The sequence below is a fragment of the Haliotis asinina genome, chromosome 8 (assembly GCF_037392515.1).
Source record: "Haliotis asinina isolate JCU_RB_2024 chromosome 8, JCU_Hal_asi_v2, whole genome shotgun sequence".
Taxonomy (NCBI): Eukaryota; Metazoa; Mollusca; class Gastropoda; order Lepetellida; family Haliotidae; genus Haliotis; species Haliotis asinina.
Window position 1 is genome coordinate 20146765 of NC_090287.1, and position 24587 is coordinate 20171351.

General features: G+C 39.4%; 2 protein-coding genes across 2 annotated transcripts in view; both read right to left on the minus strand.

The window, feature by feature from the left end:
- Nucleotides 1-6999, minus strand: part of LOC137294008 (uncharacterized) — a 37472-nt gene extending 30473 nt beyond the window's left edge. The window contains exons 1-6 of the mRNA XM_067824921.1: nt 6834-6999; nt 5499-5717; nt 4733-4869; nt 1931-2066; nt 1154-1351; nt 69-257 (exon numbers count right to left, since the gene is read on the minus strand). Coding sequence (XP_067681022.1) covers nt 69-257; nt 1154-1351; nt 1931-2066; nt 4733-4869; nt 5499-5717; nt 6834-6894 — 940 coding nt within the window. The 5' untranslated portion in view covers nt 6895-6999. The remainder of the gene's footprint in view (nt 1-68; nt 258-1153; nt 1352-1930; nt 2067-4732; nt 4870-5498; nt 5718-6833) is intronic.
- Nucleotides 7000-9350: 2351 nt separating this feature from the next.
- LOC137295075 (uncharacterized) lies at nt 9351-22696 on the minus strand. The gene is made up of 10 exons (XM_067826354.1): nt 22523-22696; nt 21208-21387; nt 20275-20414; nt 19832-19961; nt 17801-17932; nt 16817-17026; nt 15617-15757; nt 14912-15091; nt 11797-11887; nt 9351-11057 (listed from the first exon to the last, which is right to left on the minus strand). Exons 1-10 carry the CDS (start codon nt 22602-22604, stop codon nt 10280-10282), a joined length of 2064 nt encoding a protein of 687 aa, XP_067682455.1. The 5' UTR covers nt 22605-22696; the 3' UTR covers nt 9351-10279.
- Nucleotides 22697-24587: the final 1891 nt, after the last annotated feature.

The window sequence follows — 24587 nt, forward strand, 5'->3', positions numbered from 1 at the left end:
GCTCGTGTACATTTCTGAACCTATAAATTCTTGACCTTTCGAAAACATATTTTCTGAATCATATTTACCATTGATCCATTTCCTCACCGACTCTCGCGACAGGCCGACCCAGTATGTACTCTGACGTTCTGCCGCCATCACTTGTGTAAGATTTTCAGCGTTCCCAGGTGTCACTTTGATCAACGAGCATTCTGTGTTCGATTCCTCCCATGATCTGGGCTCACCCATTAGGCATACTGTACCTTTGCAATGCGATCCTGTAAACAGATACATGGCCAATATGACAAATGCCGTGCACCTTTACACGTTACTAAACGTTCTTCTAAGCTGTTTAAGAGAAGTACAGTAAGCCCAAAGGTTGGTGCGAGCATTGTGGTCTTCAATATCAGATAGTTATAAATTTACACTGCTACAATATTGAATGCGAATGCACGATAACACATAAAAGACTAACACATAAAACCTGTTTCCCAACTAACAATTTCACGTTATGCTATCGCTGTTACAACGTTATTCTGTAGACGCCCATTTGTCACAACGTTCTGGCCTAACGTTGTAATACGTTATTTCTACGTCACCGCAAGTTTAGGTTATTTGATACTAACGTAAGTTGTTTTAACGTTCTGTGTGACGTTCATAGCTGAATAGCTTTTCAAGTAGTGAACAGCACATAAGAAATTCACAGCAGAAATTCTCTTCATCAGTTTGCGTGTTCGTCAATTTGCATGTTGGTTTGGTCGTGTGTACTCTGAAGTTGTAGCTGAATAGTGAAGAAAGAATGTCAAAGTGAAAGGTTTTACAGAAAACACTGTGATACCAAGTTATAAGAAACGTTGTTATAGAGATGTGAGGAGCGCAAAGCGTAAATTTAAACGTTGGTATTACGTTGTGACACAACTTTGTAATGACGAAATAATAACGTTGGGTCCTGACGTTATCAATCTACAGTCTTAGGGAAACGGTGTGTTAGCTGGATTCAGGACTGTTTCAGTCGTATACGAACGACTATTTATCACCACAGGAACAATCAGATATGGACATTTGTACATCCTAATGTGCATAACCTTTTGTGTCACTATTGTTTACTTCATACGTTTTCCTTACAATATGACACGTACACGTATTGACGTAATGCTTAGATAAGATGTCTTACTTTTTGAAGTTGTCAGAGTGTTCCTGTCACAGGCTGACATTCTCTTCCTGACGTCACATGCGTTGTCGGATTTGATGTACGGGTAGTACGTTACGCCCAAATATTGGACGTGGAATGTGTTGCCAGACGTTGGTGGATCTCTGCTCACACCAACATAACAACACTCACTCGTCGGGAGGGGTACGAAGGTGACGTTCTCTATGCAAGAAACAGTCGTAAACACACGTAAAAGCAAGTGTTGAAAGAACGAAGTCACTCAAGTCACTTATTCGTGAAGTTGTGAAATGAACTCATGTCCGCCATCGAACGTTTTGAAAGGCCATGCATGCTATATCTTAAGAGGCGACTAACCCATGTTTTAGATACCCATGTTTGTTGTAAAAGGTGAGTTACGGGACTGAATGGTCAGGCTCACTGTCTTGGTTGACATATGTCATCGTATCCCAAATGCCTAGATGGATGGTCAGGCTATTGATCTCTGGATTGTCCGGCCCATACCCGATTATTTACAAAGCTTCGTATAGCTGGAATGTTGTCGAGTGCAGCGTCATCCACTAAATATACTTACATGTTAAAACCTAGACATCAAATAACGGACAAGAGTCTTATGAGCTCTTGATTAAAAAACATCAAGACCGATTGTATCCCATTACTCCAAATCATTGGCAACAAAGTACATCAGATAAGCAACATAACTTGTCAAAGGATGCCACATCGCATGTGAACAGATAATTTGTTTCCAGTTACTGTCGTAGTAAACGTGAATGATGATGTTACCCATTCTGTACACAGACATCCCGTTGTCGTTCCCACAGAGCTCATCATAGTTTCCGAGACACCGCACCTCAGATGCTGACTTTGATGACAGATCATTCCTGTTCACCCTGGTACCAAGACAATAGCAGTCGTCTCCCTGCAAGATCCAACGTCACTGGAATTTTCAAAGAATCTCCCATTTCCTGGTAAATAACACGTTTTGACAGCATTTGTGTTGTAAGTATTAAGTGGTATTTAGAAGTGTGAGTGAGTGCGGTTTTACGTCACTTTCAATAACATCTCAGTCATATCCGGCTGGGGACACCGGAAATGGCCTTCACACATTATACCTATGTGGGAACCCAGATCATCGGGGTGATAAGCAAGCGCTTTGTCCACTAGGATACCTCACAGCAATTGTTCAGAATTCGTAAAGGAGACAACTATTATCGGTGGACGTCTCTCGTGTTGCGCAATAGAGGTGCGATAAATACCTTGAGAGACGAAGCCAAAATTCGTGTCATTCTTGTATTATCTGTACGGTAATTTGGGAGATAATGCAAATATTAATATGAACACAATAGCATAGTCATCCTCTTAAATGCTAAACAATGAAGGTTTCATAAAGTAATCATATCAATAATGATCCATCTTATGAGAAACGCTTAGCCTCTGAATGTAAACAATTTTAATTTGACTCCATTTTTATTGAAAATGAGCTCTTTCCAGGTGAATCTTAGGTTTGTCCAGACTCACTTCATGTTTTATTTTTGCGCCACAGAAAGAAGAAGGGTTGAGGGGAAAACTTATGTGGTAAAAGGTCTGCGAGGCAGACTAACCATGCTAAAAAGCATCTGTTGGCACTAGACTAACAGTCTCTGAAATGAACATAATTTACAGAAACAAGTTCATAGTAAAACATAAAATAATATAATGAAATGGAGCCCTGAGACTTTCTTCATTTTCAGCTGAAGCTATGGGAATCTAGACTTGCCAAATGGGCTTTCTTGGATATATTTGCTTCTGGGTCTGCACGACAGACTACTGTTGGAACATGTGCAATGTTATGAAGTATGTATATGGATCTAAATGGAATGTTTTTAGCAGAGATGTCCCCAGTGACCTGACATTCTGTTAAATGACCATTGAAACTCAGGTGAAAATGAAGTACACACACCCCTAACAAACTAGTAATACAGTAACGTACTACTAATATAATAACATACTAGAAATATAATAACATACTAGAAATATAATAACATACTAGAAATACAATAACATGTTAGTAATACAATAACATGTTAGTAATACAATAAAATACGTAGTAATGCAATAACATACGTAGTAATACAATAACATACGTGGTAATACAATAACAAACTAGTAATACAATAACGTACTACTAATATAATAACATACTAGAAATATAATAACATACTAGAAATACAATAACATGTTAGTAATACAATAACATGTTAGTAATACAATAAAATACGTAGTAATGCAATAACATACGTAGTAATACAATAACATACGTGGTAATACAATAACAAACTAGTAATACAGTAACGTACTACTAATATAATAACATACTAGAAATATAATAACATACTAGAAATACAATAACATGTTAGTAATACAATAACATACCACTAATCCAATAAAATACGTAGTAATGCAATAACATACGTAGTAATACAATAACATACGTGGTAATACAATAACAAACTAGTAATACAATAACTTAGGACGAATGTGCCATTAACTCGTGCGAATTTACCACCGCAACGCAAAAACGTGATCTATGTCCTGGTTTCTCTGTAGCACAGTTTGTTTGGAAGGCTATTGTTGATATAGCAACCAGAGCCATAAATTTGTTTTACTCGACGCCAGGCGCACGAAACAAACATGATAACAGGTGATAGTCAATACAGGGTTTCCGACACACATGTTGTTTGTGGAGCTCCTCTATTGTAAGCCGTCCAGATAAGATAGTCTTTGTGCTAACAATGCACATTATGCAGCGTTCAGAACAGAAGTCCGTGGATGAAATGAAAGTAACGTGCACTCTGCACATCAGTGAGTGAATTTAGTTTTACACCGCACTCAGCAATATTCCTGCTGTCTGTAAATAATCGAGGCTGGACCAGACAATCCAGTGATCAACAACATGAGCATCGATCTGCGTAATTGGGAACCGATGACATGTGTCAACCAAGTCAGCGAGCCTGACCACCCGATCCCCTTAGTCGCCTCATACGACAAGAAGAGTCGCCTTTCATGGCAAGCAAGGTTTGGTGAAGGCCTTTTCTACCCCGGACCTTCACGTGTCTCATGTAGATCAGTATACCTTTACTTTTGGTGAAGACCTTTTCGAAATTGCTTCAGTGGACGACAACGAATGACCTGAACTATTTACTACAAGTGTACTGAAATACATATTTATATTATGCCTGGGATATACAATATATCTATACAACCATATAGTAACGCATATGTTGCTGTTTTAAGGTACTATTTTAAAAATATGTGTGTCAGAATCTATGCGTCCAGAACACGCCCACAAATATTTTTTCGCGTGTTTTTATTTTTATTTTTTCGTGAAAAATGCCGTTTTCTGCGTTAACGCGAACACTGTGTAAATACATATTATGTTCGTCTAAACAATTAACGGTTCCAAATGGACCCAGGTGGTCTTAACAAATGTCTTAACAACCCTTGGTTGATTTTTTTCTTTTCTTTTTGTTCGTTATATCAATTTGTATTATGCAACACTTCACCAGTCTCGCAGTCTGGAAGGTACAGTTTTATTGAGTGACTCACCTTCAGCCCTAATACTGTATGATGGTCTCCGCAGTACTGATGACACGTAACAGCTGAATTGCCATCAAGTTTGTTTTTATTAATGGTCCAAGCCAGTCGCTGGTACCCCATGTAACTGTACAGTGGGGAGCGGTCCTCTGAAAAGTCGTATTGGTAACATCAGAAGTACAGAAGCAAAGTGAGTGAGTTTAGTTTTACGTCGCTTGCAGCAATATTTCACCAATGTCACACGTTGTACTCATGTGGGGCATCGAACCCGGTTCTTCGGCGTGAGGAGCGAACGCTTTAACCACTAATCTACCCCACCGTCCCCAACTGAAGCAGAGTCTCTAGACAAATGGGTCTCCTTTCAAATTCTGTATATCATCTGGAATTTTACTTAAAAGCCAGTATTATATGCATGAAATGGAATACCCTGCTTGCTCTAAAGCAAGATACTAAAATTCTGAACGATGTGTGAAATTTTAACAAAGTTAATATGACAATTACACATATATGGTTTTACAGTTTGATTAAAACGCAGAGTGTTATGATTCAATGTTTTTACCATCAATGTTCAGTGTTAGCAACAACAACAAAGAAACAAAATCATTTATCGGCAGAAGTTTCAGAATCTTCATAACCACTGTTCAAAACCACTGTCCATTTTCAGGAAGCACCGTTACCATATTTTGTAAAAATAGTTTGCTCTTTAACAACCAGTGAGTGTTTAGAATATGAACATGATCAGAACACTCTGTGTTTTCAGCATAATCGGTCGACATACTTGTCCAGATCCAGGTTGGATATGTTAGTGCACCAAGCCAATAGGCTACATTCTCTTGTAGCTGTCTGAGGACGTCTTCCGGTATGTCCTGTGATGGTGGTACAAGAAGATTCCCTCCTAGACGGGAGCACTCCTGCTGGGCACTCCACCAGCTTTGCTTGGTAGTGAGGCTTTTAAATATTACATTACCATTGCCCCTTGGTGGATCCAATCCAAACGCTGAAAATTGCATAACAACCAAACAGCCCAATACAGAATATATAGACATGTCATGGAAACAATACAGACTCGTATTTGCTTACTTTAATAATTTATTCTTTATGCCACATTTAGAAACAAATATTCCATCATGATAACGGTGGAATGCCGTACATATGCCCATCACATTGTGCCCAAGCGAGATTCAAACCCAGGCCTTCTGTAGTGAAGCTATCGCTGTACGTACAATGCTACCCATGGCCACGCGTGCACGATATCACTCATATTTCGTAAAGAACTATATGTATATGACGCTTTTGACATATCTATTTCCAAGAGAGGAACCTGATTGGTAAACAAGTGTAATGCATCTGATTCACCTCAAATTATGTGTATTTTTCGGTGTGCATGTATTCGATCAACTGAAGCCAGAAATGTTGTTGATAATGACAAGTCATAGATCAGAATAGCTTTCCTTTGACTTTGAACTGAGAGACAGAAAATGTAAAAGAATAGGTACTTGTAAACGCTCTGTCAGATGCGTAGTCCAACGACAAACAAGTGATAATTTTGAAATGATATTTCAGGATACAATCTAACGCTCATGTATAGAGAGGTCAGCTTCATAATCATAGCGTCTGTGACAGGAATATAGTCATTGTTTTCTAATCATCATCTTCATCAATGGTTATTCTGACATTTCGGAAATACACATACATTGTTTGCAACATTTTAATTCGCCAGTTTCCCACCAGAGCCTGCTGCTGCCTGCAGGATTTAAAATCTACAGGCCCTGAATGAAATCAGTAAACAGTCACTGCAAAGATGGCGAGGCCTGTTGCACAGAGTTATATAGTATTACGTATTGTATTTGTTGAAGACTGGTGCTGACGTTCCAATGCGCAAAGTGCTTTAATATCAGTATGGTGGATCATTGATGATTCCGGAACGTTAATGAAGAAACAAAAATGGAAAAGACTAAAGTTGAGAAAAACCAACAAGATAATTTACTGAAGGCCACAAGGGCCTGCAGATATTTGAAACTGCCGGCTCGATACAACAACTGGCCGCTTGGCCGGCGATTATTTCGAACGCTGGCTGTAACATATTCCATCGAATGAAAAGATCAGTACTTACCCAGTTGATCGGCAAGTACGACACTGCTACAGACACAGAGGACAAACGCAGGTACCATCATCCAAGAGCAACGAGATAATGTCTTTTGTTCCCAGATTACATCATATGATAAGTAGCAGCAAGTAGAAGATAGAGTGAAACAAATATTTCAAGTAGGCAATATCTCACATTCTTTCAAAGATTACCACATTCACAAAAATCAGGCCTCTGGTCGATATCAACCGGAACAGGGCGTGAGGTATTGAAGCTATTTATAAATATCACAGTAGCGATATGGAGACGCAGGAATGTTAGCTTTAAAGGGCCATTTACAAAACTGGATTGTACAATGTTGTGACTATGTGGTGCGCAGGTATGTGTAATAAAGGAAATGTATTTATTTATTTATTTATTTATTTATTTATTTATTTATTTATTTATTGCCATAGTAAGTGACCAATTTTTATTTTGTTTATGACATTTGCCTTTGTATTCATCATATACAGGTTGATTGCTTGATAGTGTTTTCTTAAATCTGTTGGCAAATGTTAATGGTGATATAATTACATATGTTTTATTTTCAGCATGCATGCGAACCTCAGGTTCGTCTTATTGCTTTTTACCAGAGCACTGACCTTCATCTGCTGTAATATTCACAATAGTGGTGATTTAGGTGACGTTTCCCAGCGAGAGATGTTTGCTTAGCGATTATGAAAGGTATAAATCAAGAGTTGTTTAAACACGAAACATGTGAGTCTGGTGGCGGGATAACTCGCTTATCCAGTGTAGATTTAGTGAAACACTTAATTCAAGAACAAACAGATGATGATCATCATCACACTTATAATGAAGCGGTATCCATTCAGGCACTGATGTCTCTTGTCCACGGATCGAGGGATTGTAGGGTAGCCGAGTGGTCAAAGCGTTCGCACGTCACGCCGAATACCCAGGTTCGACTACCCACATGAATACAATGCGTGAAGCCCATTTCTGGTGCCCCCATCTGTGATATTGCAGGAATATTGCTAAAAGAGGCTTAAAACTAAACTCACAGCATGAGCTTCGATCTACGCAACTGGGATACGATGACTAAGTCAACCAAGCAAGCGAGCCTGACCACCCGATCCAGTCAGTCGCCTCATACGATATGCATTGGTTACTGAAGACCAGTTCTAACCCAGATCTTCTCGGGTCTGTCGAAATAATGTGTTGCATCAGAGTGCATGCGTGGTGGAAACTGTATGCAGAGGATACTATGTCCACGAAGGATGTGACCTATCAGAACTGGAATTGTCTTTTTTCTTCTTCTTGTAAAGCTACCCTTGTAAAGCTACCCTTGTACAGCTTTAGTACCTCTGAAGCGGTAAGCGACTAGCATATGGGAAGTGGGCCTCAAACGACTCGCCAACTGAGAAGGTACAGACCTTGTAGACATCATGTGTCTGACGAGGCTCGAACTCCCAACAACAAATAATTTACCCGAGTCTTGCATTGTCCTGCAAAACATCATCTTCATCTCCAGAAGTTCACTATTGGTTTAAGAATCTAATACAAAATATTATGTTTGTCAACCACGTTTTTATTATATGCATAACATTTCTGGGATTTTCCTTGCCCTTTCCACAGGTGAGTGACATTGTGGTTTAAGAATACTTTATGCTACCACTCCTAAACTTATATGTGATCCTAATTCTGGCGGGTGTCTTGGGTGTGCCAGTCAAAGCGTACACAAACGACTTATTTCTGTGTGTCCCGTCTTGTCCTCGCCAAGCTCACACGTAGTGCCATTTACAGAATGTAGCGTTTGGGTGTCACCCTACGTCACGTTTTCCCTTGTAAACACCTACTACTCTACAAGTATGAGATGTGCCATGACCTGACAAATGACCCTAATTTGCATATATGGGAACGCCCTCTAGAACATTCCATCTGAAACAAGAGGGAAACAGGTTGTCGTCTAAATATTTAAAAGTTCAATTTCCTCGTGTCGTGATGGTGTTTTGCTAAACTAATTCGATAGGCGAGATACGTGTGAAACAGTAGCGGTATTGATTTCATGCCACGGTCAGCATATATTGCACGTGTTTAATCACCAATCTACCTGTAGCAACCAAGTGTATTCGTCCAGATTACTTGCCCAGCTTGCTTATCACAAACGCGTTCACTGCGCTGGCTGATCTAAGAGCTCATTCAGAGGTGCTATTCGGGGTACCGACGAGTCGGGATGCAGATTATTTTACCACAGGCATTAGTTTTGATTAAACAAAATGTGCGATTTCGCGAGCGCGCGGCATGACAAGGGCAACAGCTTAAGGGACGTACCATTTCAGGAGTATGTATTGAATGAACAGACCCAAATACTGGTCACTCGGGGTGATCCATGACAACAAGTGTATTATATGAAATATTTCGAGAAAGGAGATGTGAGTTTATTGGGAACAAATAGTTCGTATAGCTGAACTCATTACTAATTCTCTAAACATCTGAATATTTTCTGTTATTTGAACTTACATACATATGCGGAAAAACAGTCACAGCTGTGTAAAGTAATAGTTTTATTCAGGAACCACTGAGGCTGTTTTAAGATAATAACAATTAGCACCAAGTCTATAAAGTAGCTATATAGTATTCAGTAAAAAAGCTAGTATATTTGAAGGAAGCCGATTAACAGTACATCATTATAAAATTACACCGTCACATAAAGTAGTAGATATATTGCTACAAGAATCGCGATGACGTCACCAGTGTGTCATGCAAGAACGTCATGATTGTCATAAGATCTGTTGGGGATGAAGATCCGATGGTCAGAATGTATGACTCATTGCCACACGGGTATCGTGTTATCAACCACTAGTTTGACTTAGACTCGGTAAATATAATTAAATATACACCTCAAACGTGAATGCAATCGTTAATAAAGTTTAAATGGTTTCTCGAATATGAAGATATGGATTCAAAAGCAAATGTTTGCCATCAAAATGCATCGTCGCAAGAGAAAGAGAAACATATATTTTAGGTGCAGTATAAATTAAACACAGTAACTGTTTCTGTAGAATATTGTTTCTGTATTTTGTTATGGACATGAGTTCACCTAAGACACTTAAGACTGTAACTGTTGTTTCAAAGATTTTGTACGAGTGTTTGGTTCTCCCTATGAGTGAGGTGTTTTTACGCTGCATTACTAATGTTCCACTGTGTCACTTTCTCTTCCCTCAAAGGTTACTCTGTCACATCTTCGTAGGAAGATATGACAGGAATAACCTCTGCGGGAAGAGAATTTCTATATCACTGTAAGGACACGGAACATGGTAATGACGGTGGAAGTGACGATACAACCCCCTGACAACTAGTGATACAATATCACTTCTCCGATCTGCACCGGCATGGGAACTGTGCACAGTGAATTACCTCCCTTGCATTGTGTATAAACCCTAAGCATGATAGTTGCGCTGTTGCACGAATTACTGTCATCCTTTGACGTGAGCGTCAGTTTCAGCAATCGGTTGCATGTATACGTCACCAGTCTCTCCGACATCCGAATCAGCGAAGTCCCTGGTGACGACAGTGTTATAGTCTCCCTTGTATCTCAGCCGGTCAGATTCATAAGATATGTGGTTGTAGTCGTCGACGTGAGTTGCCCCCGTGTCGTTAATCCCCGATACATCAGTTACAACAATTCCGCCGTCTAGGGGAGTCTTGTAATGTTGATCAGACGCTAGATAGTCATACGCATGCGCGGAAGGTTCTTTGCGTCCACTGTTGTAAGGCATAGATGATCCATCCTTGGTAGTGAGGGGCGTATTAGTGATGGCTGCATTGTCATAAACGGGATTGATGGTTTTTCCAGTGCCACATGGTGGTGGCGGTGAGGTTGTTAGATGATGATAGGATCGGGTGTAATGGCCGTTTGTGGGTATGCGATGCTCATCACTGGCATTCAAGGGTCTATTGGTGATAGCGGGATTGTCATAGATGGGAGTATTGGTTCTTCCTGCACAACATGGTGGTGGTGAGGTTGTTAGGTGATGATAGGTTGTGCCTGATGATGGTGGATAGGCTGTTGGACGATGCTGTTGGGATGTAGCTGAAGTTGGTGGATAGGCTGTTGGACGGTGCTGTTGGGATGCAACAACATCAGTGGTAGCCGTGTCCGTTGAAAGATGAAAGCCATAGGTTCCATTCTCCACGGCTGTGCTGTCGAGTGGTTCAAACTTGCCTCTCTTTGCGAAACACCATTTTTTATGTCTACAACAACAATGACATATGAGAGCATGGCGTTGTAAATCTATGTACCATAATATATATATGACGATTGGAAGTCTAAGTAAACCTAGCCCCAGTGCTATTCGTGACACTCCTACACTGAGTCTAACAAAACCTAGTAAGAGGAGTGTAGCGAATAACACTGGGGCTAAATAAGTTTACTTAGATTGGACAAATTTCCTTATATTATACTGGAGCAGACATTCACACGTATTTCGTATCAGGGCACGTGGATATTGTGACCTGTGTCAGGTACAAAAGTAACCGAAATGTAACATGGATTGCCTAACATCCACATGCCAACTAACTAGGTTAATAAATAATTTGGAATCGAGTTCAATGCAAGTTCGTAAATCGCACATCTACACTACAAACTAAAAGTATGAGAACACCCTAAAATTTGTAGTCACATGTAAACGTAACGAGGTTCGGTCATTCATTCCATGGTAAATACAATATATTGTGCGCTGAATGTTTGAATGGACACTTTAAACGACATGCTGGAACATGATGTGAAGGAACTGATACAATATCCGCTGAGTTCGAGTGAAGTGAAACATTTTCAAAAACAGCGAAAAACATGGGTGCTGAAACACACCAGCACCATGTTTGATTCAAACGCCCAAACACAACAGCCTAGTGCATGCGGACAGACAGGCAGACTTCCTATGCAGCTGTTTGTAGAATATTTAATGTTGGATGAAAGTGAAGGACTGTTAACCTTGACATGAATACTGTGACTACAATCAGCAGCAGCAGCAGCAGCAGCAGCAGCAGCATGATGCACCCGACAGCTAGCCCAATGGATAGCCCTGGAAAACAATGTTCATGTGAATATAGGACAAAACATTTCCATAATCATAAGATATCGCTTCTAAAAGCTGAGTCCGACTATGTCATCAGTAGCCTATGTATTTATGCATCACCTAGCCTATGTATTTACACATCACCTAGCCTATGTATTTATGCATCACCTAGCCTATGTATTTATGCATCACCTAGCCTATGTATTTATGCATCACCTAGACTATGTATTTATGCATCACCTAGCCTATGTATTTATGCATCACCTAGCCTATGTATTTATGCATCACCTAGCCTATGTATTTATACAACACCTAGCCTATGTAATTATGCATCACCTAGCCTATGTATTTATGCATCACCTAGCCTATGTATGTATACATCACCTAGCCTATGTAATTATGCATCACCTAGCCTATGTATTTATACAACACCTAGCCTATGTATTTATGCATCACCTAGCCTATGTATTTATACATCACCTAGGCTATGTATTTATGCATCACCTAGCCTATGTATTTATACAACACCTAGCCCATGTATTTATGCATCACCTAGCCCATGTATTTATGCATCACCTAGCCCATGTATTTATGCATCACCTAGCCTATTTATTTATACATCACCTAGCCTATGTATTTATACATCAGCTAGCCTATGAATTTATGCATCACCTAGCCTATGTATTTATACATCACCTAGCCTATGTATTTATGCACCACCTAGCCTATGTATTTATGCATCACCTAGCCTATGTATTTATGCATCACCTATCGATAAAGTTATAAAACAAAATATCGTGAAAGGTGAGGTAAAAAAACTTAACACCAGCATTGTCACTGGGGTGACACAATCACCTGCCGCAAATTATCAAATCAAACTTATCAAGAAGTAATAAAAGTGAAGATCGTAATTTAAGATTTAGTTAAATGTCATCATAAACATGACCAGTCAACCTCTCTTGATATCTCGGTTTGTAGTAAATATTTTCAACGCACACTTTGACCTTGACGTGAATGTCTTAGGGTATGAAATGTGCAAAAGTTTTAATAAAGAAATTGCTTATTGAAAAACATTCATGTGAAATCTTGAAAGTCTATCAGGGAAATTCAGTGAACCGTTCTTGCGATATCCTGCTGACAATCTCAACATGCGGTTAATATGCTGAAATCTTCAAAGTGCCACCGTGACATTGAAAATTATGTGAAGGACACCACAAACGACTGGACCCTTCCCAGGATACAGCTTGGTGCTGAATACGACGACGAGTATCCAGTGAGTGAAGGGGATATCTCCTTGACAAGGGTAAACGCTTAAGTCCCCTTGTTACCTTGAATGAAGGTCACGGTGACCAAACCTGACTTGGGCCTTTTCTACACTCTGATAAACCTAGATACCAAATAGGAAAAGAATCTAGTCAACGGTTCCAAGATATTCCAGTTCGTATGTACGCACGTACGTACGTACGTACGGAGCCCAATACTATATCCTCCGCTTCGCCCTAAAAGCGCTGCGGGGGTAATAATGTCATAGACTTATATCACGCTTTTGGTAAAACTGTGAAAGAAATTATTGATATATAGAGCTTACCAATTATATATTTCTAACTTTCTGGTATTGCCTATTAATTGTACTCTGCTATTTGTAACTGAATAGTTAGATACAATATGACGTTTCGTCTTATGAAAAGGTGCTCTGCTATTTTTAACTGAATTGTTAGATACAACATGACATTTCGTCTTGTCAGCAGCTGTTCTGCACTGAGTTTAGTACATGATCTGCGTACATTTTAAGTCGTACATTGGAAAACAAGTTTCCATGCATTTGAATGGGTCTTAAAAACCTTACGTTTTCTATTCAAACATCGTCAGCAAGACGCCTGTATAATATGTGCAGAATTACGTCCCTTGGACACGCCAGAACCCGATAATAAGAGTTCGAAAGCCATTTCACTCACTCACTCACTCACTACGTTTGGGAGACCTCAGTAGTTATAGCATTAGCTCGCAGCTCCTGCTCAGGTTTTGGTGCACGGGTACATGGAAAACACTCGAACCGACAATGAATTACTTGGGCGTTGTTTAAACTACATATGTTACAGTCAATGTGTAAGTTGCTTGAAAAATCAGTTAATTTATTTGGCACATTGACTGAAAGTCAGTTTCAATGGTGTTAAAGGAGTATGAAGTGAAACAATAGGTTAATTCAGTCATATAATTATATAATCCTCATCCATTGTGATTACAGCTGACTGTCATAGCTCTTCTGAAGGAAGCCGCCATTCCTGGTGCCCCGTGCCGTGATACTGCTGGAATATTGCTACAAGCGGCGTAAAACTAAACTCACTCACTCTAAAGGAAGCCTGGTAAGGTGATCAAAAGCAATATAATCAACCAAAGTCTGGATCACTACTGATGCCAAAAAATTGTCTTCGAGCAGACTTCTACCCATTGTGGGCCTTTAGCCACCTAGTTCACTGCTGCTGAGTCAGCACAAACTGCCTCATTTTACACACTAACTGTAACATATATACTGAGAATAAAATATTGAACGTCACCCAGTATATTTTTTTAAAAATAGGTTGTCTCTTTTAGAAATCTTTAAGAAAAAGAAACTATGATAATTTGGTTTTGTACTTTTAGTTTAAAAACAAAACTATTATTCAAATTACCTTTTACTTTAAACACGATGTATGCTTTTTTTCGAAAACATGCATTTTGTTTCCCCTACAAGGTTACCTTCTTTTAAAAAGTGAAAATCAGAAATGAATGTTACATGATCACATAATTGACATTTTTGACAAGTGAAACCTAAGTTTAATAGTGTTGTATAAGCAGCAGTAAGAATAGATGTTTTTCTTCAAAATGCAGTACCATCACTGTGCCATATCTTTAAGACTATTTCCTTTAATTGTAAATACAAACGATTATGTCAGTTATCAGATGGCCTTCTCTAAATATGGATTGGTCTTCTCGATAATTCTTGGTATATACATGTACCACAATATGGAATAGCTGCTACAGTATCCTCACCACGATCACCAGGGGGCGCCAGTGTACTGTTCTCGGTGCCGTCAGTCGTGTCAGTTACATTCACGAAGCTTTGTTCACTTGTAAACATCTCTGACATCTCTGTCGACAGCACTGATGTTGTTTCTGTTTCAGTTGTTGGCGTTGAAGATGATGTTGTTGGTGGTATGGAAGAAGATGGTGCTGTTTCGTGACACAAACATGTTTATAACTAACGCTGTCAGTGAACACTGAGAGTTGTCATCTAATTACACGCTACTTACACGTTTCATCCACACCCTCATCCAAGGGCGATAACTCTCAGAACTTAACTTATAAAACAAAACTCTTACTTGCATTCACATACTTGAACAGAAATCCCAACTGACTTTTAAATGCATTGATAATGTAGATTAACCGTGTGTCCTTTGACTAATCGTTCACTCACTATGCTTAATATACAAAGATCACAAGTTCGATCCACCTACCCACTAAATATTCTACTGAACCCTAAAAATTTTCACATATATCTAACATTCTATGGAACCCTAACATTCGATACATGTATCTAAATACTCCACTAAGTCCAAAACTTGTTTTCCTGTTAATGCTCCACTGAAACCTCAAATGGTATACATGAATACATTAATATGAATATTGTATTGAACCCTGACTTTGTTTAGATGTATGTAAGCATTCCACTGAACTCTGTCACGATAAACAACATACCTGTTTCACATATTGATCTGTGTCTCATTTCACAAGGAACCCAGAGTCGGTCTATGTTCTGTCCTCTGTCCGTTATCATGGCCAGACACTTGGGTCCGGCGCTGTCTGGAAAGGCAGTCCCGTACCTTGCAAACATCGTCCCTGAAAAGAATGATACTGTCTTAGCAAAAGAATCCAGTATAAACATCATCATCTTCGATGTCTGTTGCACTATATCAAGGATCTGCTTACTCAATATCAAGGATCTACTGACCAACACAGCCAAAACAACGCTAAAAATAGGCGTCCAAAGAAATTAACCGCATGGGCCTAAGAGTCCTAATTTAAAATGAGTTTTAAAGCTGTTTTAAACGGGTGTAGACTCCAGAAAACATACCACCTTGTTCTTTCCTGTGTTTATTATTTTTTATGTATGTCTGAGTATGTACCATTTCGGCATCCTCTGGTGATATATGTTGAAATGGATAAACACATTTCTTCGTGACTTTCGGATCAGGATACAGTGAAGATCCGAGTTAAAATTATTCGCCGGTAACCCCGTAGGTGCCGACTAACGGGATCGGGTGATCAGGCTGGCTTGACTGACACATTACGTCGTATCCCAGTTGCGTAGTTCGGTGTTCATGCCGTCGGTCACTGGATTGCCTGGTTGAGACTTGATTATTTACAGACCGCAGCCATATAACTCGAACATTCCTTATTGCAGTGTAAATCTAGACTGACTCAGTCACTCACTTGGTTCAGGAAAAGTCCCCAGGACACCAGTGTTTGTTTGTTCTTTAAAGCCGCACTCACATGTTACAGCTTTTTGGCGTTTGTAAAAAATTGAATCTGGACAATCTATTGATTGAGAACATGAGTCCCCATTTGAATATGATAACTTGAGCAACCAGCCTGACCATCTGATCTCGTCAGTCGCCTCGTAAAACAAACCTAGGTTGCTGGATCTTCACGGGTGAGTATTTGTGTGATGCAAGTACCGAATGTAATGTGTGATCTGGTCGACTGACTGTCGCCGTGCTCAAGTGCTTTAGACATTTTATGCGTAATGTTCTTGAAGCAATACAAACTATGACTGTAAAAGACGCATCTTTAAACCATTCTGGTTTCTTAAGTAAGAAATCACGCGTAACGGTTGAAGCACCGAAGCGTACAAATATTTTTATTTGTTCTTTCAAGTTAATCTCATACTATTCTCACCATTAATCCATTTACTTGAAACTTGTGTTGACAGACCAATCCAGTATGTCACTCCGTCCCCAGTGTGCATGGACTGGGTGAAGATGTCTTTGTTGGAGGGGGTAACTTTCACCAAGGAACATGTAGCATTTGCTTCTGCCCATTTCTTCTGATATTGCCTCTGTGTGACACAGATGTTCCCTGAACACCTTCCGTACATCCACGATGTACCTGAAACACATAGCGTCTTTTTGTTACTGACAGTACAGATATGTATGTTCCCTGAACACCTTCCGTACATCCACGATGTACCTGAAACACATAGCGTATTTTTGTTACTGACAGTACAGATATGTATGTTCCCTGAACACCTTCCGTACATCCACGATGTACCTGAAACACATAGCGTGTTTCTGTTACTGGCAGATGTGTTTTCACTTCATCAGGATTAGCTGTAAAATTAGCTGTAATTGAAAGTGGTCATTGCCCGAAGGCAGTATATTGATAGCAGGTTCAAGGATAACATCTGACACTGTCACCTCCTCCGGTAGCTTCACTTCTTTCTTTTCCAAAATACATATTCTGGAGGAGGCAGACTTGCTAACACAAGCATCTTAGATATTGAAACTTAATTTAGTACTAAAATATCTTGAGTAGAAAATACACAATTGTTATTCTCTTTATGAACGCGTCATTGACTTACTTTGGGTCTTACTCGGTGACTTACTCAACAGCCAGAGGCTATTGCAACGATATCGTATCCAGTATCATGACAGTCGTATCGGCTTGCCTCTTTATTGTATTCCGTCCAGAAACCATTGTTTGTAATCTCCTTCAGACTGCCTTGTCTGTAAGGTTATATCTTCCAAACGTTTACCTTAGGATACCTATGGAATTGCTAGCTTGGTATTGCTACTTTCACAATATCATCTTGATATGGAACAAATGTGAGATTTGAAAAATATGGTAGATAAAGTATAGATCAATAAAAAAAATAACACATACTGTTTGTAGAACAAGCGTATCTTCTTTTCTTGTCGCATAAAGTCTGATTAACTTGAGTAAATGATGCTACTCCCTTCGATCTTTCGGCATATACACACTGTCCTCCTTCAGTTGGTCTGAACTTGATACCCTCTGTGAAAATCGTTATCATAACATGATATTTTTAACAATTTTTGTAACAGAACAAATATAGTACTACAACAACAGCAGCAGCAGCAACAACAACAGCTACTACGACTACTACGACGACTACTACTACTACTACTACATATTATAACTACGCTAATATTTATTATTCCTGGGAGGAAAGCACACGTGCACAATAGCTAATAGAAGAAAATAATAATCAGTATACTTTGTTGAAATGTTCCACGAACTAGGACCCTAGTGCGATCAAAAGAGCACATCCTAGTATATATTTACACCCCGGAGATTATCGAGATAGCATGAACATATACAGTGGCAATATTACCAGGTTAAAGTTTATCCACCGAGTACTGATGTGGCTTTCAGTAATATGAACTCGCTCTTCCCGCCCAGGTAAGTGAGCATTTGACAGAAAGCTCACTGACCTAGAAGTAGGATTACAAACGCAACGGTAGTAAAATTTTAAATAAGTTAAAATAACCCACAGAAACAAACAAACAAACAAACAAACAAAAAACAGCCCCAAACTCATAATTCCTACTGACCTGCTCCGTGCGACTACATGCGCAAACGGGCATGGCGATGAAAACAGTCTAGTATCATTATCAAGGAAAGATAACTCTGAATTTCACAACAGGCGTCCAAGAGTATCCTACATCCCGTGGGCAAAACAGCAATTCGGTTATTCCTTTTGCAAATATGTTTTAGTGTTGAAAGTTGTTCATCTTTTAGCTCAAAGTTTATGTTTAAATTGTGCTTGGTATAAATTAGCGAAGTTTCAAAGTTCAACTGTTCCGCCATTTTCATGTTTTGAAATGCGTTTTACTAACCGCGATTTGATTGGTTTGCCACGATTCTTGGCAAAAATGACGTATATAGAGGATACTAAACTACCTTCCGTGTAATACCATTTTTATTAAACTAGTTAATGATTTGGTATCAAACGAGCGAAAGCGAGTTTGATACTAAATCTTTAACGAGTTTAATGAAAATGGTATTTCACTGAAGCGAGTTTAGTATTCTGTTTATTACTCGCCAACATAAATTGACAGAAACTGCCGCGAAATTCCCTACAGTGTGAGGACTCTCAGCTTTCAAGTCAGTCTAGTAAAATCGTGACATCAACATTAGCATTGTGACGTCACAACTTTGAACCATTTTGACGTCATAGGTCAAGCGGTATTACACTAGTGTAATGTTGAAGTGAAGATATTACACTGCATTGTAAACCAAAAGTTACTGTGTTCTGTAATCTGATTGGTTGAAAAACATGATTAAATGGTATTAGATTCCCGGAAACTGAAAGACTATTCACCGCGTATTGACACGTAAACACTTGTTTTGTTGTGTCATCAACAGTGGTGACGTCATTCAAATCATATTCTGACGTAAAGTTAGAATGACGTCACAAATGAGCAACTCCAGATGCTACCATGAGAACCAGCTGAAACGGCCAGCTGATGACACTTCACTGCTGTGTCCGTATTCGATGTAAACGAGTGCAGACAGTAAAACCCCTTTGGTTTACTTTTGTGTTTACAATGTCGATAAACATCATGTGTTGGTCATTTTCCGGGTGTTATTGAGTATTTGAATCACGGGAATATTTCATTAGAAACCTCCGGCTGACGCCGTCGGTTCCAAATGCATTCCTGTGCTTCAAATACTCAATAACACCTGGAAAATGGCCAACACATGGTGTTTATCTCCTAAGTATCTTCAACGGGCGAGTAATAAGAGAGGGGTACCAGTCTTCTTGTAGGTCACGGAAAGAGACGAGTAGTTACGAATGACATGATTCCTTCATCCCCGAATGTTTTCTTTATACAGACAATGGTCTGATACTCGGAATGTTACAGTCCGGATTAACGGGTTGTACTGTACCTAGCTTATAGACGGACAACCCGGAATTGTTTCCACACTTTTCATCCCAGTTTCCGGGACATCTGACCTCTGTGGATACAGCAGGTAAGCTTACATCTTCATCTGTACATAGACAGTAGCACTCGTTCATCTGTAACACAGTTTGTTAGGCATTGTTTCCAGTACTGCATCAAACGACACATACAGGCCCGCAAATACATACAGCCCACATCAATATTCTCAGTACTTAATCCGGACTTTAGGCGAACCGTCCAAAAATGCAAGACACAAAGGATCTCCGTATGAACTGCTCAACAAAATGATTATCAGTTGCAGTTGCCGTCCATAGGTTGCATGGTTTCCTATGTTCAGTGTTAACTAATATGCTTTTGATTAGCTTGCTCTACAAACGACGATGCCATACTAAACAACAGGTGAAAGGAAGACGAACCGTGTACACATACCCTGAGCCCAAGCACCGAACAATCCTCCCCACAATGAATGTGACACCGGTGGACCGAGTTCCAGGCACTGATTGTTGAAGGTAGTCCACCGATGGGGAGTGTCCGCATGCCGATATAGCTGTATAGAGGCGTGTTGTCTTCTGTAGGAGAGATCAGTATGAGTTATTGTTAATTATCATAAAATGAATCTAGAAACTAGATTCACTAATTTAGTAAATACAGAATATATTTACAATGCCTTCCTTAGTAATTAAGTCGGAGTATATACAGTGGAAGCTGTCCAATCCGACAAGTTGTCAACACCAGGACAAAGTCTCAGTTCCACCAGTGGCTTGTACATTTATCACCAGCTCAACAAATCCAGCACGCTGTCTAAACCGGACTATTTTTTCAGCCCCTATGACTACTGGTTTAGACAGCTTCCACTGTACCTGTCCAGCCTTTGACCATAATAAGCATGAACAATCATGGTATCAGAATATTGTGATAACCACGGAAACCCTTTTGGACACATGGTCTACTTTTCGATCGTATTAATAAATTCAAATATATGTTAATCTAAACGTGTAATGTGTGTACTTATTATTCAAATACTGAAGTCATCATGGATATTGAAAAACGATGTGACAATCCATGTTACTGAATGTAGTGGGTTTCGTTTTACTCCGCACTCAGCAGTATTGAGTCTGGACCAGACAATCCAGTGATCAACAGCATGGACATCGATCTGCGCGATTGGGATGCTACTGAATGTGTACCTATGTGACTGAGTTTAGTTTTATGCCGCGTATAGCAATATTTCGGCAATTTCAGGGTGAGGAACTCCATAAATGGGAGAATCGAACCCGGGTCTTAAACCACTAGGCTACCCAACCTCCCGAGTACTGATAGACCGCAATCAACAACAGCATGTCAAACAACTAAGACACGTACCTGTCCATCTCCATGTTGAATACTGTATGGCACCGATCCAGTAGTAGGTGTTTAACAACATCTTGTCCGACACGCTGCCGGGAACGCTGTCATCACCGGGGACGTAGAGATCCCCGCTGCAGGCGCTGCGAGCGTCCGTCCAAGTGAAAACATCATCCCTGATGTAGAGGTCATCTGTCGCTGTTAACGATAGGTCAGATAGTTATGAAAGGAGAGATCCCATTTAGTGAATGTTAGATCAGTAAAATTTCGCTAACGCAAATTCTGTTATGTGTAATGATGATATATCGTTTAAAATATGTTCTTATAATCAGACTCGGGCCTTTCAGTTAGCATGCATATACATGTAGTGAGTTAGTTTAGTTTTACAAGCACTCAGCAGTATTCCAGATATATGGCGGCGGGCTGTAAATAATGACGTCTGGACCAAACAATCCAGTGATCAACAGCATAAGCATCTATCTGCGCAATACGATGTCATGTGTCAACCATTCCTTCAGATCAATAATATCTTGCTGGTATTCAGACAAAACGACCAGGCTTTATTACCATTGATAACAAGAATCAGTTTAGATAATGATAGTTGTATAATGATAATAGTGAATGCTATCTTTATGTCATCGTCCAACTCAGTTGTTGAAAGCGTGAGTCAGCCTACCAGACAACAGAACAGGACACAAACAGGATATCCTGTGATAAGTTTACTGTACGCAGATTCATGCAGTATGCTTGGGAGTTAGTTGAGTACGACACCTCAGTGAACATTTTCTGCTATATCCTGTAACGGATGCTGAAAAGAACGAATATGTTCTTGGGGAGTAGTTGCTATACAACTGACTAAAGCTATACACTGATATGACATATAATCGATGATAATTTCAGTAATCCTGACATACTCAGTGCATCCTCAAAAATGGTTTTAAAAGATTATGACAGTGTACATTACTTTATTTGATCACAAATAAACTTACTTTTTCTCATAATATCCTACACATGGATGGGTACAATGAGTGAAGCCCATGTCTGGTGTCCCCCGTCGAATATTGCTGGAATATTTCTGGAATATTGCTACAAGCAACGTAAAACCATACTCACTCACACACAACATACTAATCATTGTATTGCAAGGAGACATTATATTTAAAACTAAGGTTCTGCCGATACATTAAATAATATTTTAAAATAATTTTTAGTGAATAGTGATATGTTGATGGCCTGCATTCTGATGACGGAAACACCATGCATTACTGACCTATTGTGGATGATATGCACATTAATGATAGAACAAGACACATGGGAAGTGCCACATACTTACAGTTGCTCTCTGCGTACACATACCAGCTCACTAATAGAAATGATACTGTTTTCAGCGTGAAATTGGTCCAGTTTAAATACATCGCTTTGATGTGAGGGATGCTCCAGTCAGAATGCTACTGTGACCGCTTCAGACAAACGTGCTTGTATCGTCCATCATGGTACACAGGAAGATCAGTCATTTGAATACATGGCTCTCTTCCTTTGTCTCTCAAACTGTTTCCTGTAGGCATTAAGTTTCACTCGAGAAGCACAGGCATGATTGGTTTGGTTGGCTTGTTGGTTGACGCTGCACTCAGCAATATTCCATCGACATGGCGGTGGCCTGTAAATAATCGAGTCTGGACCAGGCAATCCAGTGATCAACATTATGAGCATCAATCTATCGATCTGGAATGCGATGACAAGTGTCAACCAATTCAGCCACTCTGACCATCCGATCCCGGGAGTAGATTCTTACGACAAGCATGCGTTATTGAGGATAGATAAGATAAGATAAGATAATACTTTATTATCCCGAGGGAAATTTTGGTTACATCGTAAACAAAACACTGAATCACAACGCACTTTACAAGAACGCTAAAATCATGCACATATAGATAAATACCATATAAAGAGCACTAAGATGTTGCAGTAAGATAGGACTAACATGCTGCGATAAAAGGTGAAAACAGTTTGTAAAAAAGAAGCCTCATGGGATGAGATGGTAAAAAAGTTATAAAAAATATTAACTGTTGTTAAAATAGCGAATACCAGCTGGTACAAAAGAATGACGGAACCTGTTTGTTCTGGCTGCCGCCATGCGCAGACGGCGTCCTGACGGGAGAAATTCAAAATCATAATAGAGAATGTGAGAGCTGTCATTTACAATTTTCTGCACTTTTTTAACAATTTGCTGCTCGTAAATTTGGCCGATAGGAGTTACTGATTCTGAACCAATGATTTTGCGTGCTGTGTCAACAATTTTGTTGAGTTTAGCTTTGTTTTGAACAGACAGGTTACCAAACCAACAAAGAAGATTGAAAATTAAAATACTTTGTATAAAGGTTTTGTAGAAAAGAACCATGAGTGAGCAATCAATTCTAAAAGTGTTTAAAAGACGAAGGAAGTACAACCGCCGGTGACCTTTCTTGTAAACATAATCAACGTTATCATTCCAGGATAATCTTGAATCAAGGACAGTGCCCAAATACTTGTATGTGTTCAATTCTAACCAGGATCTTCAGAGGTTTCATGAAGGCTGAAGATGTACGAGTAAATAGGAAGCACTTCACAGTTCGATCCTCGTTTTTCTTGTTAGCAAAATCAAATGATTTTAATATGTAAAATATGTTGATTAATTCTGAATAATTACCTGTTTGGTTGTCTCCGACATTTCAGTTGTATTTCTTCAGGTCGATCTGAGTAAAATGAGACAATTTCACTCTTTTCAATTATATTCTCATGGTTCGCCATCTTGTTGCTCCTGGGATAACTTACACCAAACGAAACATGAAACATCACATCATGTTTCTAGAACACCTTTTGTGGTTTTCACAAATATAACGCTAAATATCATTGATTTCCTCACATCAGTCAATGTTGGTATAGAATTTGATGGTTTATGTCCCCCAATCTCTTTCCTTATGATTACCTGAAAGGTATTTTTTAATCATGGTGGGCGCTGTTTTACACTGCGACATTAGATTTATACCGCGACAGTACATTTACACAGCGACAGTGGAGCGAGGGCCTGGGTTGCCTGCAAATTAACATTTCCCTGGCAAATCTTACGGTTATCTTCCTACGATTAATAAAGACAACACCCACGGCTTAAATAGAATAGAAATAGAATAGTGTTCCCTGCCTAGTGATCCTATCAACAAATGATATCAACGCTACAAGAGGTATACAGTTTGAAGATACATGACGACAGTTCAGATATTAAATCTGTAGAAGCTGGCGTTCCCCAAGGTCACGTTTTAGGACCTTTACTGTTATTTATCTATATTAAAGATATTTTTGATGGTATAGTCAGCAACATCCACCTTTTTGCGGACGATACATCGATATATGTTATGATAAAT

Coding starts and splice junctions, on each gene's coding strand:
- LOC137295075 (XM_067826354.1), bottom strand. CDS start 22,604: ATGTATTTAAACTGGACCAATTTCACGCTGAAAACAGTATCATTTCTA. Junction 15,758..16,816: donor TTCAAGTAAATGGATTAATG/GTGAGAATAGTA, acceptor CATTCTTTTCAG/GGACGATGTTTGCAAGGTAC. Junction 15,092..15,616: donor CAGATCAATATGTGAAACAG/GTATGTTGTTTA, acceptor GTCACGAAACAG/CACCATCTTCTTCCATACCA.